General features: G+C 40.2%; 1 protein-coding gene across 6 annotated transcripts in view; it reads right to left on the reverse strand.

Annotated features, from left to right (window-relative positions):
- Nucleotides 1-15,614, reverse strand: part of zmym4.1 (zinc finger MYM-type containing 4, tandem duplicate 1) — a 233,179-nt gene that overhangs the window by 177,136 nt on the left and 40,429 nt on the right. The window contains exon 1 of one of the 6 annotated variants that reach the window (XM_059954392.1): nucleotides 11,715-11,814. The exons of the other annotated variants lie outside the window; for them this stretch is intronic. Coding sequence (XP_059810375.1) covers nucleotides 11,715-11,777 — 63 coding nt within the window. The 5' untranslated portion in view covers nucleotides 11,778-11,814. Of the gene's footprint in view, nucleotides 1-11,714; nucleotides 11,815-15,614 lie in introns of those variants that run through there. 6 annotated transcript variants of the gene reach the window in all.

The following is a 15,614-nucleotide window of genomic DNA, read 5'->3' on the forward strand; positions in this document are numbered from 1 at the left end:
GCGACACTGACACAAAATGTTAACTCGTTTCTCTTTTAGTAGACGCTGCTTGACTGGTTGAGTTTTTTTGAGCATTTCTCATTTTGATTCAAACCAAGCAAATGTTAAAACACGCCAATTCCACATGATGAAAGCATCGCCTTTTTATAACTATGATAAACTCTTTCAGACAATATTCCACATTTGAACCAAGGGATCTAATTTTTCTCTTTCATAAATAGTTCTAGAAATTGAATCAGACACTAAATATAGAAAATTGTATAATTGGGCTCACAAATAGCAGAAATTAGGTAACTTACTCTTTTTCAATATGTCTACAGACTAGACCGATAGCAGTTCATAAAAAAACTATTGGAATGCTAGAAATCCTTTATGTTTTGTATCAGCATCAAACTGGGTCAAATGGTCTTCATTTGGCCCAGACAGCTTATACAGCTCCCAGATCTCATTCCACTTATTGTCCTGTAATACATTCCCACTCACAACTCCCCACCATTATCCTGCCACCTAGCACTCACTGCAATTTACTTAGCAACCATCTTTACAATGTGGAATGAAATGTCAGCATTCAAGGAAATCTGGAGAGAATGTACAAAGTCCATACAGACACAGGACTTCAGGATCACACCCAGATGATAAAAATTGTAAGGCAGCAATGCCAACTATCTCAAAGAAATACAACCGTCAAGAGCAACAGGTACAAAATGCTGGAGGTACTCAGCGGGCCAGGTAGCATAGACGGAAATGAACAGTCAACTTTTCGGGCCAAGATTTTTTTTTGTGTATTAGTAGTATCTGACCTTCACATCAAGATTCACGCTCAGAGCTTTTAGGTAGTGATCCATCTATAAATGTTTGCAGAGTACCTCAAAAGTGAAATCTCTATTTTAGAAGAACAAAATAACAATTCACAATTGAGAACTGATCCTTGGATTATGCTAAACTGAAATTATTACTCAGGGAACGACACACACAATAAAAAAAAAATATGCTGGAGAAACTCAGCAGGTCAGGTAGCATCTAAAATGTCCTCCCTCCTCAAAGAATGGGGTTCCCCTTCCATTGCCATTGATGCTGCCCTCACCAGGTCCAATTTTGTCCCTTGCTGTTCTTTTGCTCTTAACATACCTGTAGAAGCCTGCAGAATCTCCTTCATCTTGTCTTCTTCCCTTTCTAGCCCTCCTGATTTCTCTCAAGTGTTCTTTTGCATTTCTTATGCTCTTCAAGTACCTCATTTGTTCCCACCTGCCTATACTTGCTATGTACCTCCTAAAAAAAACAGGACTTCAATATCTCTTGAAAACTAAAGATTCCTAAACCAGTTATCTTTTACCCTTTTTGCACTCTCAAAATTTCACTTCTGAAGGCTTCCCACTTAACAAGTAAACCTTTGCCACAGAAAAAAAAAGCATGTCCCAATCCACACCTGCCAGATCCTTCTGATACCTTCAAAATTGGCCTTTCTCCAACTTGGAATCTCAATTTGTAGACCAGAGCTATCTTTTTCCATATTTACTTTGAAGTTAATGGCATTATGATCTCTAGATGCAAAGTATTCCCCTGCACAAATTTGTCACCTGCCATGTCTCATTCCTTAATAGATGAAGCCTGTTGTTGGGCCTTTTATGTAATGATTAAGGAAGTTTTCCTGAATACATTTGACAAATTCTAACCCATCTGGTCCCTTTATAGTGTGGCAGTCAATAGGTGGAAAGTTCAAAATCACCTGCTATCACCACCTTATGTGGCTTGCAACAGTCAGCAATCTCTCTACAAAATTGTTGCTCTAAATCCTGCAGACTGTTGGGAGGTCTATAATATAGCCAAATTGACATGGTCATACCTTTATCATTCCTCAATTCTACTAATAAAGCCTCACTAGACAAGTCCTAAGCACTACCATGATGTTTTCCCTGACTAGTAACACCAACCTTTCCCCTTTAATCCGTCCAGTTCTGTCATGTCTAAAACAATAGAACTCCAGAATATTGAGCTGTTAGTCCTGCCCCTCCTGCATTCAAGTCTTACTAATGGCTACAATATCATAGTTCCAGGTGATGATCCACGCCCTAAGCTCATTTGCCTTTCCTACAATATATGCAGGTCAGGACATTAGTCACACTATGCTCAACCTTCTTATTCCTGACTTAGTGAATAGGTTGTAGAGACAGATATTGTTAAGACCTCCGACAATTTGCTCTGGCACTCTGCTTCCTATCCTCCTGCACTCTCGTTTAAACCCCACTGCGCAGCACTAGCAAACCTTCCCACAAGGATAGTAATCCCCCTACAGTTCAAGTGCCAAAAAGTCTCTTCTGTACACATCCCACCTTCTCTAGAAGCAAACCCAATGATCCAAAAATCTGACGCTCTCCCTCCTACACCAATTCCTTAGCCACGTGTTAATCTTCCCATCACTGGCCTCATTAGCACATGGCATGGTTAGCAATCCTGAGATCACAAACCTGAAGGTCCTGCCCTTTAACTTAGCATCCAACTCCTTGCACCCACTCAGAATCAGGATTAATATCAGTGCCATTTGTTGATTTTGTGGAAACAGTACAATACAATACAGAGAAAAAATTAAATTGCAGCTTATATATGCATACACACATATATACACACACATACAATATATTAAACAGTCAAATAAGTAGTGCAAAAATATAAATAAAATGTAGTGAGGTAGTGTTCATGGGATTAACGTCCATTCAGAAATCAGATGGCAGAGTGGAAGAAACTGTACCTGAATCATCGAGTGTGTACCTGCATGCTTCACCTCCTTCGTGAAGGTAGCAATGAGAACCAGGCATGACTTGGGTGATAGGGGTCTCAATGATAGATACTGCCTTTTTGGGGTATCATTCCTTGAAGGTGTCCTGAACCATGGAGGCTAGTGCTCACAATGGAGCTAATCAAGTGTCAACTCTCTGCAGCTTACTTCGATCCTGTGCAGTAAAATCCGCCCCACTCCCCCAGTACGTACCAGACGGTGGTGCTGCCAGTTAGAATACTATCTACAGTACATCTGTAGAAATTTGATTGTTTTTGTGACATAGTAAATCTTCTCAAACTTTGCAGAATCTCATCACTCTTCCTGCCTCTGTCATTGGTACTTTTATCCAATGCCATTCTGGCACCCCTCTTACCTCTTCTCTTCTAATCTCCCTAACCCCTCCATCTGGTACCCCTCCTCCTTCCTTTTCTTCCATGATCCACTCTCTTCTCAGATTCCTCTTGCTTCAGCCTTTTCTATTCATCACCTCCCAGCTTCTTAGTTCCCTTTCCCACCCAGCTAAGAATTGCCAACTATCTCAAAGAAATATAAAAATCTAAAAAATCCATTCAATCTAAAAAAAAGGACCCAAAGTCAAAGAATATTTTTGATCCTTTTACGATAACAAAATAAACAGTCTTAATGTATTAGACATACTTATGCTTTCTTTAATGTAATTAAGCGTAAGCTAACTAAACAATTTTAAATGTAATTAAGTGATTTTAAGCAGTCAACAAAAATGTTATCACCCCAGCTCACTCCCTAACTAGACTGAACTTCAAAAGCATGATTATGTAACTAACTCTCCGCTTCTTCCACGGCCCCACCCACGTGACCAACTACCACAATAAACAAGCAACAGAAAATATAATGCAGCCTGAAAATAGGTACATAGCTCCAAAGTTCCTTATAGTCAGTGGCGGAAGAATTCATCCAGTGTTTTCTTTGATTGACTGGGTTGTCCAGGAAAAGCTAGCACCTCTGGTGAGGGCAGCCAGCAGACTTCATTATCTGGTGGGATAGAGACACGCCTGTCCTAGCATGAGAAGATTGGGCGATGAGATCCAGTTCGATCCGACAATCAGGAAAGTGAGTCTGCAACGTTCCATGGAGAGTGAAGGGAATGATGAGGCACAGAAGACACTACAACCAAGAAAGACCCCAGTTGTGACAACTACTCATAACTGAACCTGGTCTTCAGAGGTTGAGAGACCGGACTACCCCAGTGCAACAGCTTTTCCTCTTTAAAAACTCTCCTGCACAGGATTCCTGTCATCAGATATGACAGACAAGAACCAAAAAAAAACAAAATCAGCACAGACACAGTGCAGATAATGGACTGCCTTCATACAATACTTCCGATAATTGCATCTTCTAAATCTTCTTTCAAGATGATTGCCCATACTTTCAAATTCTTTGCCGTTCCCAACTTGAAGTAGTGAAATCATTCCACCTTCACTCAGGGTCATTTCTGGCATCTCCAAGCCTGAATGCTCAAAACCACAGCAGGCAAAACAGTTCTGAATTGTTATTACTCATTTCTCACCAACTATCAGTGACAAAAATCACTGCTTTTAAAGAAAAACACACACAACTGATGCGACTTAACAAGTGTTTGATTTTAGCACGGTGTAATGTCTAACAGCCACACGTACACGCAAACAACACTAGTTAGAAACTGTTTGACAACTGTCTCTTGCCCCAATTAAGCTGCAGAAGGTCCCAAATAAACAAAGGGAATCCCAGCTATTTTCTCAATTACTTTTTGTTCTTTTAGAGTTTCCCAAATAAGCAGCCGCCCTGATTAACTGGAATCCACTGTATTTTGTGTGTTCTTCACTTTGGGAAATACAAGCAGTATGCCAGCAATTTGAGAGTGTCAGGGCTTAGAAGTAAGTGCAGTTGCTATTACCAAGGAGAAGGCACATGGGGAGCTGAAGGGAGATAAGCTACCTGGACCAGATGGACTACACCCCAGGGGATGGTGGAGGCATTAAAAATCACTGGATTCTGGAATGGTTCCGGAGGACTAAAAAATTACGAATGTCATTCCACTCTTTAAGAAGGGAGGGAGGCAGAAGAAACAAAATTATAGGTCAGTTAGACTGACTTCAGTTGTTGAGAAAATATTGGAGTCCTTTATTAAGGGTGAGGTTTTATGAGGTACATGAAAAAATAGGCCAAAGTCAGCATGGTTTCCTTAAGGGAAAATCTTGTCTGACAATCCTGTTGGAATTCTTTGAGGAAATAACAAGCAGGATACATAAAGGAGAATTACTGGATGTTGCTAACCTGGATTTTCAGGCCTTTGACAAGGTGCAGCATGAGGCTAAGAGCCCATGGTACTACAGGAAAGGTATAAACATGATCAGAAATTGGCTGACAGGCAGGAGACAAAGAATGGAATAAAGGGAACCTTTGCTGATTGGCTGCAGGTGACTGGTATTCTGCAGGGCTTGATATTGGGACTGCTTCTTTTCACATTATGCAATAAGTCAACAATTTGGATGATGGACTTGATGACTTCGTGACTAAGTTTGCACATGATACAAAGATAGATGGAGAGCTAGGTAGTGTTGAGGAAACAGGGAGTTTGCAGGATTTGGCAAATTGGGAGAATGAGCAATGAGGTGGCAGATGGAATGTAGTGTAGGGAAGTGTATGGGTATGCACTTTGGTAAAAAGAATAAAGTCAAACAATTTTCTAAATGAGGAAAGCTCATGCAGAATTCCCCAACTTTCAAGTTGAAACAGTGGTAAGGCAGGCAAATGCCATGTTAGCATTCATTTTGAAAGGATTAGAATACAAAAGCAAAGATCCAATGCTGAGGTTTTATAAGGCAATGGTCAGACCACACTTGGGAGTATTATGTGCAGTTTTGGCTCCTTACCTAAGAAAAAAATGTGCTGGCACTGGAGAGTGTCCAGTGGAGGTTCTCATGAATGATTTAGGAATGTAAGGGTTAATGTGTGAGTTGTACTTGATGGCTCTGGGCCTGTACTCGCTGAAGTTTAGAAGAATGACGGGGATCTCATTGAAGTCTGTCAAATTTTAAAATGCCTAGTTAGTGTGGATGTGGAGAGGATGTTTCCTATAGTGTGAGATTTTAGGATCAGCAGGCACAGCCACAGAACAGAAGGACATTCATTTGGAACAGAGATGAGGAGGAATTTCTTTAGCCAGAGGGTGTGAACCTGTGGAATTTATTATCTACCTCAGCATCATTCTCCTACACTCTCATTACTAAGAATGGCCTTACTAGTCAAAAAACTATCAATCTCCATCAGAAATATTCCCAATGACTTCTGGAGACCAACTCATTGGGTATATTGAAAGCAGAGGTTGATAGGTTTTTGATGAGTAAGGGTGTTAAAGGTTTTGGAAGAAGGCATCAGATATGTTAGAATTGTCAAGCAGACTCTACGGGCTGGATGGCCTAATACTGCTCCCATGTGTTATGGTCTTAAATAGAGAATAATTACTGGAATAGGAAACATAGAGAGCTAATTCATGCCACAGGACAAGACTGTAAAACTAACCAGGAACAGGAAAGTCACAAATGAAAACAGGAAATGCTTCTTCACAAAAGGATTGAGTCTTAGAAATGAGATAATGATATAAAAGCATGCAGTTATGTAACCATTAATTAGGTACAAAGCTTAGGATACACAATAGTAGATTCTATAGAATATGCTGGGTCAGTAACCTTTATACATAATTATACATGGAATCTTCACAACGACTCAGCTGAGGGAATCACAATTGCCAAAGTGTTTCTGGGTTCAACAAATGACAATTTAAATCAAGATTCATAGTTTTATTCAACAGCATTTGACTGCCAGTTCAGAACTCACGTGAGTAACTGTATCAGGCTTCTTTCAACACCAATGGCTAATCAAACTTTAACATGGGTGTATTTTAAAATGTTAAAATATTTTAGACATATTTCATCCCCTTCACTTTCAACATCATCTTGCACAATATCCATCCCTTTTGCTACAACTGCCACAAATAAACCAGACCATTTACAAATTTGAAAATTGCAAAGTACATTTATTATTAAAGAATATATAAATAATACAACTTCGAGATTTGTCTGCTTACAGGTAGGCACAAAGCAAGAAACTGTAAAGAATTCAATTTTAAAAAAAGACCAACACCCATTGGAAGCTGAAAACTGTATGGCATATTTGACCTCAATATATTACCAACACAGCTGATCAACGGATGACACAATAGCCACTGCTCTACATGTCGTCCTTACACATCTGGAGATAAAGAATGGTTGTGTGAGAATGCTGTTCTTGAACTGCAGTTCAGCATTCAACAACATAATTCCAACCAGGATCAACAGGAAGCTTAGAGACCTCGGCCTTGCGTCGCTAGATCCTGGACTTCTTGTCAGATCACCAGCAGGTGGTAAGAGTGGGCTCCCTCACCTCTACCCAGCTCTCAACACAGGAACTCCTCAGGGCTGTGTACTGAGTCCCCTCTTTACTCCCTGTATACCATGACTGTGTCGCCACCCAGAGCTCTAATCTGCTAATTAAATTTGCCAACAATACTACATTGATTGCCCTTATCTCAAACAATAATGAGGTAGCCGACAGGGAAGAAGTCATCTCTCTAACACAGTGGTGTCAAGAAAACAACCTCTCCCTCAATGTCGCAGAAACAAAGGAGCCGGTTGTGGATTACAGGAGGAATGGAGACAGGCTAATTCCTATTGACATCACTGGCTTTGGGATTGAGAGGGTAAAGAGCTTTAAATTCCTCGACATCCACATTATTGAGACCCTCACATGCTCTGTACAACCCAGCTGCATAATGAAAAAGGCACAACAGCGCCTCTTTCACCTCAGATGGTTGAGAAAGTTTGTTATGAGCTCCCAAATCCTAAGAACTTTCTACAGGGGCACAATTGAGAGCATCCTGACTGGCTGCATTGTTGCCCGGTATGGGAACTGTACCTCCCTTAATCGCAGGATTCTGCAGAGAATGGTGCGGACAGCCCAGCACATCTGTAGTTGTGATTCCATCCCATGATTCAGGCCATTGACAAAGACAGATGCGAAAAAAGGGCCCAAAGTATCACCGGGGACCCGAGTCACCCCAACCACAATCTATTCCAGCTGCTACCATCCAGGAAACAGTACCTCAGCGTAAAAGCTCCAGGACAGCTTCTTCCACAAGGCCATCAGACTGAAAACTCACATTGATTTGAGTGTATTTCTATGTTACATTGACTGTTCTATTTGATATAAATTACTATAATTTACTATCATTGCACATTTAGATGGAGACATAACATAATGATTTTTACTCATGAATATGAAGGATTAAAGAAATAGTCAATTCAATCTTCAGAGCTCACATCTATCAGTACAATCATTAAGACTATTTGTTTCCATCTTCTTGTCAGCCAAAATCCATGATCATGCTACTTCTGCTCTTGATTCCACTGCACGTGTATCCCCTCCCAAATTTTCCTCTCCACAGAACACAGATCAAATGAAAACCTTCTTGACGCAAGTGCACTTCACCCTTTATCTCCAGAATTTTGACACGCTAATCCCCAATGAATAACAGGATTTTAAAATTCCTTGTTTTTGTTTTGGAAAAAAAAGTCCTTTGACAATCTCCTACCTCTGTAAATGCCAGCAGTCCATTAACCAAAGAAGATACTTCCACTCCTCAAGTTCTGAACTTTTATCACAAAGTTTAATTACTTCACCTATATGTATCAGTCTCTTCAGCTGCTTAGGTCCCAAGCTCTAGAAGTTGATCTCTAAACTTTATTGTTATTCCTTTTTCCTATATGAAACTACTTAGAAGTCCCATCTTTGACGAAGCCTTTGATTACTAATCCTGCTATCAATTTGTGGTTTGGTTATTTTACTATGTTGAAGTAGCAACATAAATGTGAAATTGAGTTTTAGTCATTTTCTTTTAAATTTTGCATAGTCTATTTCAGAATGTCAATAAAGGTAAACAGGTTCATTTCATTTTTAATATGGAACAAAATAACCAACATCTACAATAATTTCCCAAAGCATCAAACATGATTTGGGACCAGAGCACAAGATACTTTGTGCCTAGATTTGTATCAACAACCTGTCTCAATATCACAGCTGTTATAATTGGCATCTTCATCTAGGAAAAGCAAATCAAAAAAAAAAGAAAATCGGCAAGAGTTTCGACCATCACTTCAAAAAAAAATTAAATTCAGGCGATGGTATGCTCACTTTTGCACTGACAATGGAGCAATGATTACTCAGGTGAATAAAAATTCATAGCATTATCCTGAAAAATTATCCTCTAATACTGGACATCCTTCAGTAATAAAGGAAACATAAGATAGGGGAAAAACATTTCTGGTTTTTGAAGTCGGGGTAATAGGTAAAAAAAAAGTACATGAAATTTACAGGCAAACTCTGCATTACAGTAGTTCCAGTAACAAATTTGCCCTTACCAAATTCACATATGATAAAAATTCATTCTGACAGAACGTTTCAATTTTTTTAAGCTCACATTTCTTGACACGAGCAGGTGGCATGACTTCATGCTACACAAAATTCTTATACGGACTGTCTTCTAAGACAATGTACCACACAAATTCCCCTCCCCAAAACACCCTGCTGCCTGTAATGCATGGATCACCTGTAATAAATTATTGGGACATTCATCCAGAAACCAAAGTCTGAACAGGTTTGTGTTTTCAGCTTATCTTCTAGGCTCACTCAAAAAGGAAAAACTCAAATATGAGTTTTCTTATGGGAAGGGTCTCGGCCCGAAACATCGATAAGTGCTTCTCCCTATAGATGCTGCCTGGCCTACTGTGTTCCACCAGCAATTTCTGTGTGTTGTTGTTTCTTATGGGTATAACTACCTTATTTTGTAACATTGTAAAGCACCTCATCCCTAGAAAGCATACTTCAAGCAGCTCATCACACACCATATGACTTTCAATCAAGATTCTACCTCAGTTCTGTTTCAAGTTTTGATTCCAGCCCCACTACAAAAACATCGACTGAACAATGACATTTCAGAATAAGGATGCCATATTTCAGCAAACAAAAATTCCACCTATGTGAAACATCCTTTACAGCAGTGGTCTCTCAGTTATGGCCCACAATTACCTCCATCAACATCTGGTCATATTGCTGTTCGTGGAACCTTGCTCTGAGCATTTTGGCTCCTGTGTTTCCTACACTGCAAAGATGACTGCACACTACTGGACGCAGAACACTGGGATACCCTATAATAGCGATGGACATTTTCTAAATGAGAGTTCTCTTTTAGAAACAATATATAACAAAACTGTTCTGTACACAAGATTCTAAGAAAAAATATGCCAATAAAATCTATATTGAAGTATTTTTGCCCATGGCCCACACCCCTCTCCTGTCAGATTTCTTCTCTCCAGCCCTTTACCTTTCCCACCCACTTGGGTTCACCACCACCTACTAGTTATCTTTCTTCCCCTCCTCCCAATACATCTGCCATCTTTCCTTTCCAGTCCTGCAGAAGGGTCTCGGCCCAAATCATCGACTGTTTACTCTTTTCCATAGATGCTGCCTGACCTGCTGTGCTCCTCCAACATTCCAAGTGTGCTGCTTTTGATTTCCAGCATCGGCAGAATTTCTTTTGCTAAACATTACAATTACATTACAATGACTGCTGAGTTCCTCCAGCATGTTGTGCCTGTTACAATTACTCCTCTGCCCATTTGAAATGTCTGTCATAAACTCAGGTCAGAAAAATCAGGAAGATTCATATTTTTATGCAGAGGGCTACTTGATCCATGGCAACCTTGTCTAAGATCATTGAGATTACAAAATCCTAAAAAAAAAATCAAATTTCTTAACAGCAAGCTTGTTTGACATGCGAAAGTTGCTGTATCATGTGAAAGTTGCAAATACTGAAATCTACCAAGATTCCAATTGCAAAACATTTCATGTGAAATGCATTATTGACTGAATTTATCAATTTAACTTTCTTTGCCTTAAAGATTCAATAAATAGTTAGTATGCCATTCTGAAATATAATGAAACAGTAAATGCTTAATCTGGTAAAACACACAGCCTAATCGTTAATCCTTAAATTTAAATAGTATTCTGTATTACAAGGAGTGTACAGCATTGGAATTGCCAGGAAAAAGAAAATGAGAATACTATTGGACTGTTGTAAACAAATAACTAATTGCATTTTCACATGTGTGCCACAAATCATGATGGCTCTTATCTCAAGAGTGGCGTTCCCACAAAGAACACACAAAAAGATAACAAGTTACCTCTAAAAACATCCAGACTTTGGGTAATTAAATTATAACAATATAAAACTTCCACTGTTTTAAAGCTCTTATACAAATGTGATTGCAACTTCTTCAGATAAATTGCAAACTGAGCAAACATTAAAACTCACGATCCGGCTTGCACGGAGTAAATCTTTATCATCCTCTCAGAAACAAAAGCATAACACGGCATGGGCCACACTAAGTTACTATCGCGATATTAAAAAGGCCCCATTCAAAGTTCCACCTTGTGTCATTTATAAGCTATAAAAACATAACTACAATGGCCAGGGAGCCCTCCCGCCACTTAGGCAATATTTTGAATTGCAAGAACCTGCAGCCAGTAACGCGCAAGATGCCTCACTTGTAAATAATGCAGCCGCACGCGTATTTTGCCAATAAAATATGGGGTTCGCGGCTGCCGTCCCACTCACTCGGCCGGCCTTACATGTGTGTTTTTGTGTCTCTCCTGGACTGACAAGTGACCCCCTCCTCTCCTCCCTGGCAAACCACTCGCCTCAATGCGCTTCCACCCCTTGTTCCCAAACCGAGATTAAATATCTGCGATATTTTCCTCCCCTCGGGGAAAACAACAGTGACGCCTGCGGTTGCAGAACTGAAGGCGGCAGATTAGCCCGACCTACCGTGTGCGGTGAACCTGCGCATCTGGAGGCGCAGTGATCGGCCTCCTCTCTCCGCTCCGCCATGTTGGTAACACCAACAGCGAGACGTCACGCAAGCCGCCGCGAGACGCACGGTGACGTTCCGCCGGACTACGTCACACGCAACGGTGAACCGAGCTACCGTGCTGTGACGTCACCGAGCCATAGGTGATGGATGGGTTCCTGCGCGCCGAGCCCGGGGGTAAAGTTCCGCCGGAGGTTGGTAACTTCCCGCCTTTGGGTCTTCACTTCTGCCCCGCATCTCAAAGACACCCAGTTGGGATTCATATTGCACTTGTTCAGGTGTCGGGGCATTTAACACCACATTAATTTCAATGATGGACATGCAGTCAGCTTGAAGAGTAATTTCCACAAATAGCAACACGATTAGTATATAGTGCCTTTACAATATTGATGCAAAATCAAACAACCAGGCACAAATTTCTGCAGGTTCTGGGATCAAAGAAACAGAAAACCTACAGCACAATACAGGCCCTTCAGCCCTCAAAGCTGTGCCGAACGTGTCCCTACCTTAGAAATTACTAGGCTTACCCATAGCCCTCTGTTTTACTAAACTCCATGTACCTATCTAAAAAGCCTCTTAAAGACCTTATCGTATCTGCCTCCACCACCGCCGCCGGCAGCCCATTCCACGCACTCACCACTCCCTGAGTAAAAAACTTACCCCTGACATCTCCTCTGTACCTACTCCCCAGCACCTTAAACCTGAGTCCTCTTGCCCTGGGAAAAAGCCTCTGACTAACCAGACGATCAATGCCTCTCGTCATCTTATACACCTCTATCAGGTCACCTCTCATCCTCCTTCGCTCCAAGGAGAAAAGGCCGAGTTCACTCAACCTATTCTCATAAGGCATGCTCCCCAATCCAGACAACGTCCTTGTAAATATCCTCTGCACCCTTTCTATGGTTTCCACATCCTTCCTGCAGTGAGGCGACCAGAACTGAGCACAGTACTCCAAATGGGGTCTGACCAGGGTCCTATATAGCTGCAACATTACCTCTCAGCTCCTAAATTCCACGATTGATGAAGAACAATACACTATACGACTTCTTAACCACAGAGTGACCTGGGTTCAATTCCTGCTGTACTTTCTCCTTGTGATTTTGTGGGTTTCCTCCTACAAACTATAGATGTACCAGTTGGTAGGTTAATTGGTCATTGTAAATTGCTCCACGGTTAGGCTAGGATTAAATGGGGGGGGGGGGTCACTGGGCAGCACAGCTCAAAGGGCCGGAAAGGCCTATTCCACATTGTATCTGGATAATAATAAATCTATGTCATCGGTAATTGAAGAAAATCAAACCACTAAAAACCAGACTCCATTTTGGCCGAACTTGCAGGTTTGGTTTTTTCCTTGTGTCTTCTCTTTAACTTTGTCTTAAATCTTTATGTCCTGAATTTCTGATTTGTCAGCAAGAGTAGATCAACCTTTTAAGGTATAAATGTGTCAACTTGACAAGAAAAATTTCCTTGTTCGATTCCTAACCTGAAGTGAATTGCTTAATCTTGGGCAGGGTAGTAATTGGAAAATAGTATTGCTTTATCTGATTATGAAATGTTTGAGCAATAAATGTTCAGGTGTCAGGGCATTTAACAACACATTAATCTGTAGTATAATGATGGACATGCAGTCAACTTGTAGAGAAATTTCCACAAATAGCAGCATGATTAGTATATAGTGCCTTTACAATATTGATGCAAAATCAAACAACCAGGCACAAATTTCTGCAGGTTCTGGGGTCACAGAAACATAGAAAACCTACAGCACAATACAGGCCCTTTGGCCCACTAAACTATGCAGAACATGTCCCTACCTTAGAAATTACTAGGCCTATTTTTCATTCTAATGCCCTTCCCTTGGACAACATTGGTGGTGTGGAGAGGGGAGACTTGCAGCTTGGGCAACTGCCGGTCTTCCATTAAAAAAAACCTTGCCCAGGCTTATGCCCTGGAAACTTTCAAAGGTGCAAATCCATGGTCTATCGAGACTAACGGCCTACACTACACACACTAAGCTCCATGTACCTACCTAAAAGTCTCTTAAAAGACCCGATCATATCCACCTCCACCACCATTGCTGGCAGCCCATTTCACACACTCACCACTCTCTGTGTAAAAAAACTTACCCCTGACATCTCCTCTGTACCTACTCCCCAGCACCTTAAACCTGAGTCCTCTTGTGGCAACCATTTCAGCCCTGGGAAAAAGCCTCTGACTATCCACACGATCAATGTTTCTCATCTATTGTCCTGTTTATTATTGTAATGTCTGCACTGTTTTTGTGCACTTTATGTAGTCCTGTGTAGGTCTGTAGTCTAGTGTAGCTTTTTCTGTTGTTTTTTTTACATAGTTCAGTCTAGTTTTTGTACTGTGTTATGTAACACCACGGTCCTGAAAAACATTGTCTCATTTTTACTATGCACTGTACCAGCGGTTATGGTCGAAATGACAATAAAAGTGACTTGACTTGACACCTCTATCAGGTCACTTCTCATCCTCCTTCACTCCAAGGAGAAAAGGCTGAGTTCACTCAACCTATTCTCATAAGGCATGCTCCCCAATCCAGGCAACATCCTTGTAAATCTCCTCTGCACCCTTTCTATGGCTTCCACATCCTTCCTGTAGTGAGGCGACCAGAACTGAGCACAGTAATCCAAGTGGGGTCTGACCAGGGTCCTATATAGCTGCAACATTACCTCTCGGCTCCTAAATTCAATTCCACGATTGATGAAGGCCAATACACCATATGCCTTCCTGAAAATAAGGTTTTCAGTCCTGAAATAAAATTGAATGCTTAAAGTACTCAGCTTCTGTAAAGACAAGGAACTAGAGTCAATATTTCAGGTCAATGAGAACTCACATCTAGAACAGTAAACTGATCAAGTATGTTAAAGGCAGCAATAGTGAGCCCAAACACAAATATTATTATCATTCTCCCCATTTTCTGCGCTTCTCACCAGGAGTACATCATCCTTTGTAGTCACCTGGAACATAGAGACTATTGCAGGTAAAAATGGTCAATATCTTTATAATTGTTTTTTTAAAGTTTTCTTTTTTACCATCAACTTCATTGTTTTCAGTCATGCATATTTTACACATGGCAAAAAGTGCAATTATGATAATCAAGAGTGAATACAAATTGGAAGAACTGACCACTGTGCAACGATATGTCTTGTGGAACATGTAGATGATCCATAAATATCTGCATTGAGTTGCAGATGTAGTTATGTGTACTTCCTCCATATGTAATATATACCATCATAAATTAGACAATGTGATGCTTAACTATCAATGAGCTGTTGTACAAAATGGTAAATGGTACACATAGTAGATGTGATCATTTTATTCCAGAGAAATGTATTCAGATTTGTCCATCAATTGATAAAATAAACTATATGAGATACTGAATGACTCATCCAAACTTTTCTCAAAGGAAATTGCAGGTGGCAGAAATGTATTTTTAAGAAGTACAGAGGTAAAACTTCAAGGAAAGCTAACTCCAGATTTCTACCAAAATATCAATTTTAATGCGCAGGCAGCAAGTTTTAAAAACTATAATGTATAAAAACACACATTCTGAAAGAAATATCAATGTATTTTCATGAGGTTCATAGATACATCTTGAAATACTGCATTTCCATGCACTTTGTACAACCTTTCCAAAATAAATTCCTTTCAAATTGGTTCAAAATAATATGGATCCCTTTTAAATGTGGACTTAAAACTTTATAATGGAAATATAAAAAAATTGACAGAGTGGTTGACTTTAAAATGTTAATGAAACTGTATCTGAATGTACTAGTCTAAAATACTTAAAAATTAAGCCTCCTCTTGATTCCCCACATGTAGTACTATAAGAG

This window comes from Hypanus sabinus, chromosome 30 (assembly GCF_030144855.1).
Source record: "Hypanus sabinus isolate sHypSab1 chromosome 30, sHypSab1.hap1, whole genome shotgun sequence".
Taxonomy (NCBI): Eukaryota; Metazoa; Chordata; class Chondrichthyes; order Myliobatiformes; family Dasyatidae; genus Hypanus; species Hypanus sabinus.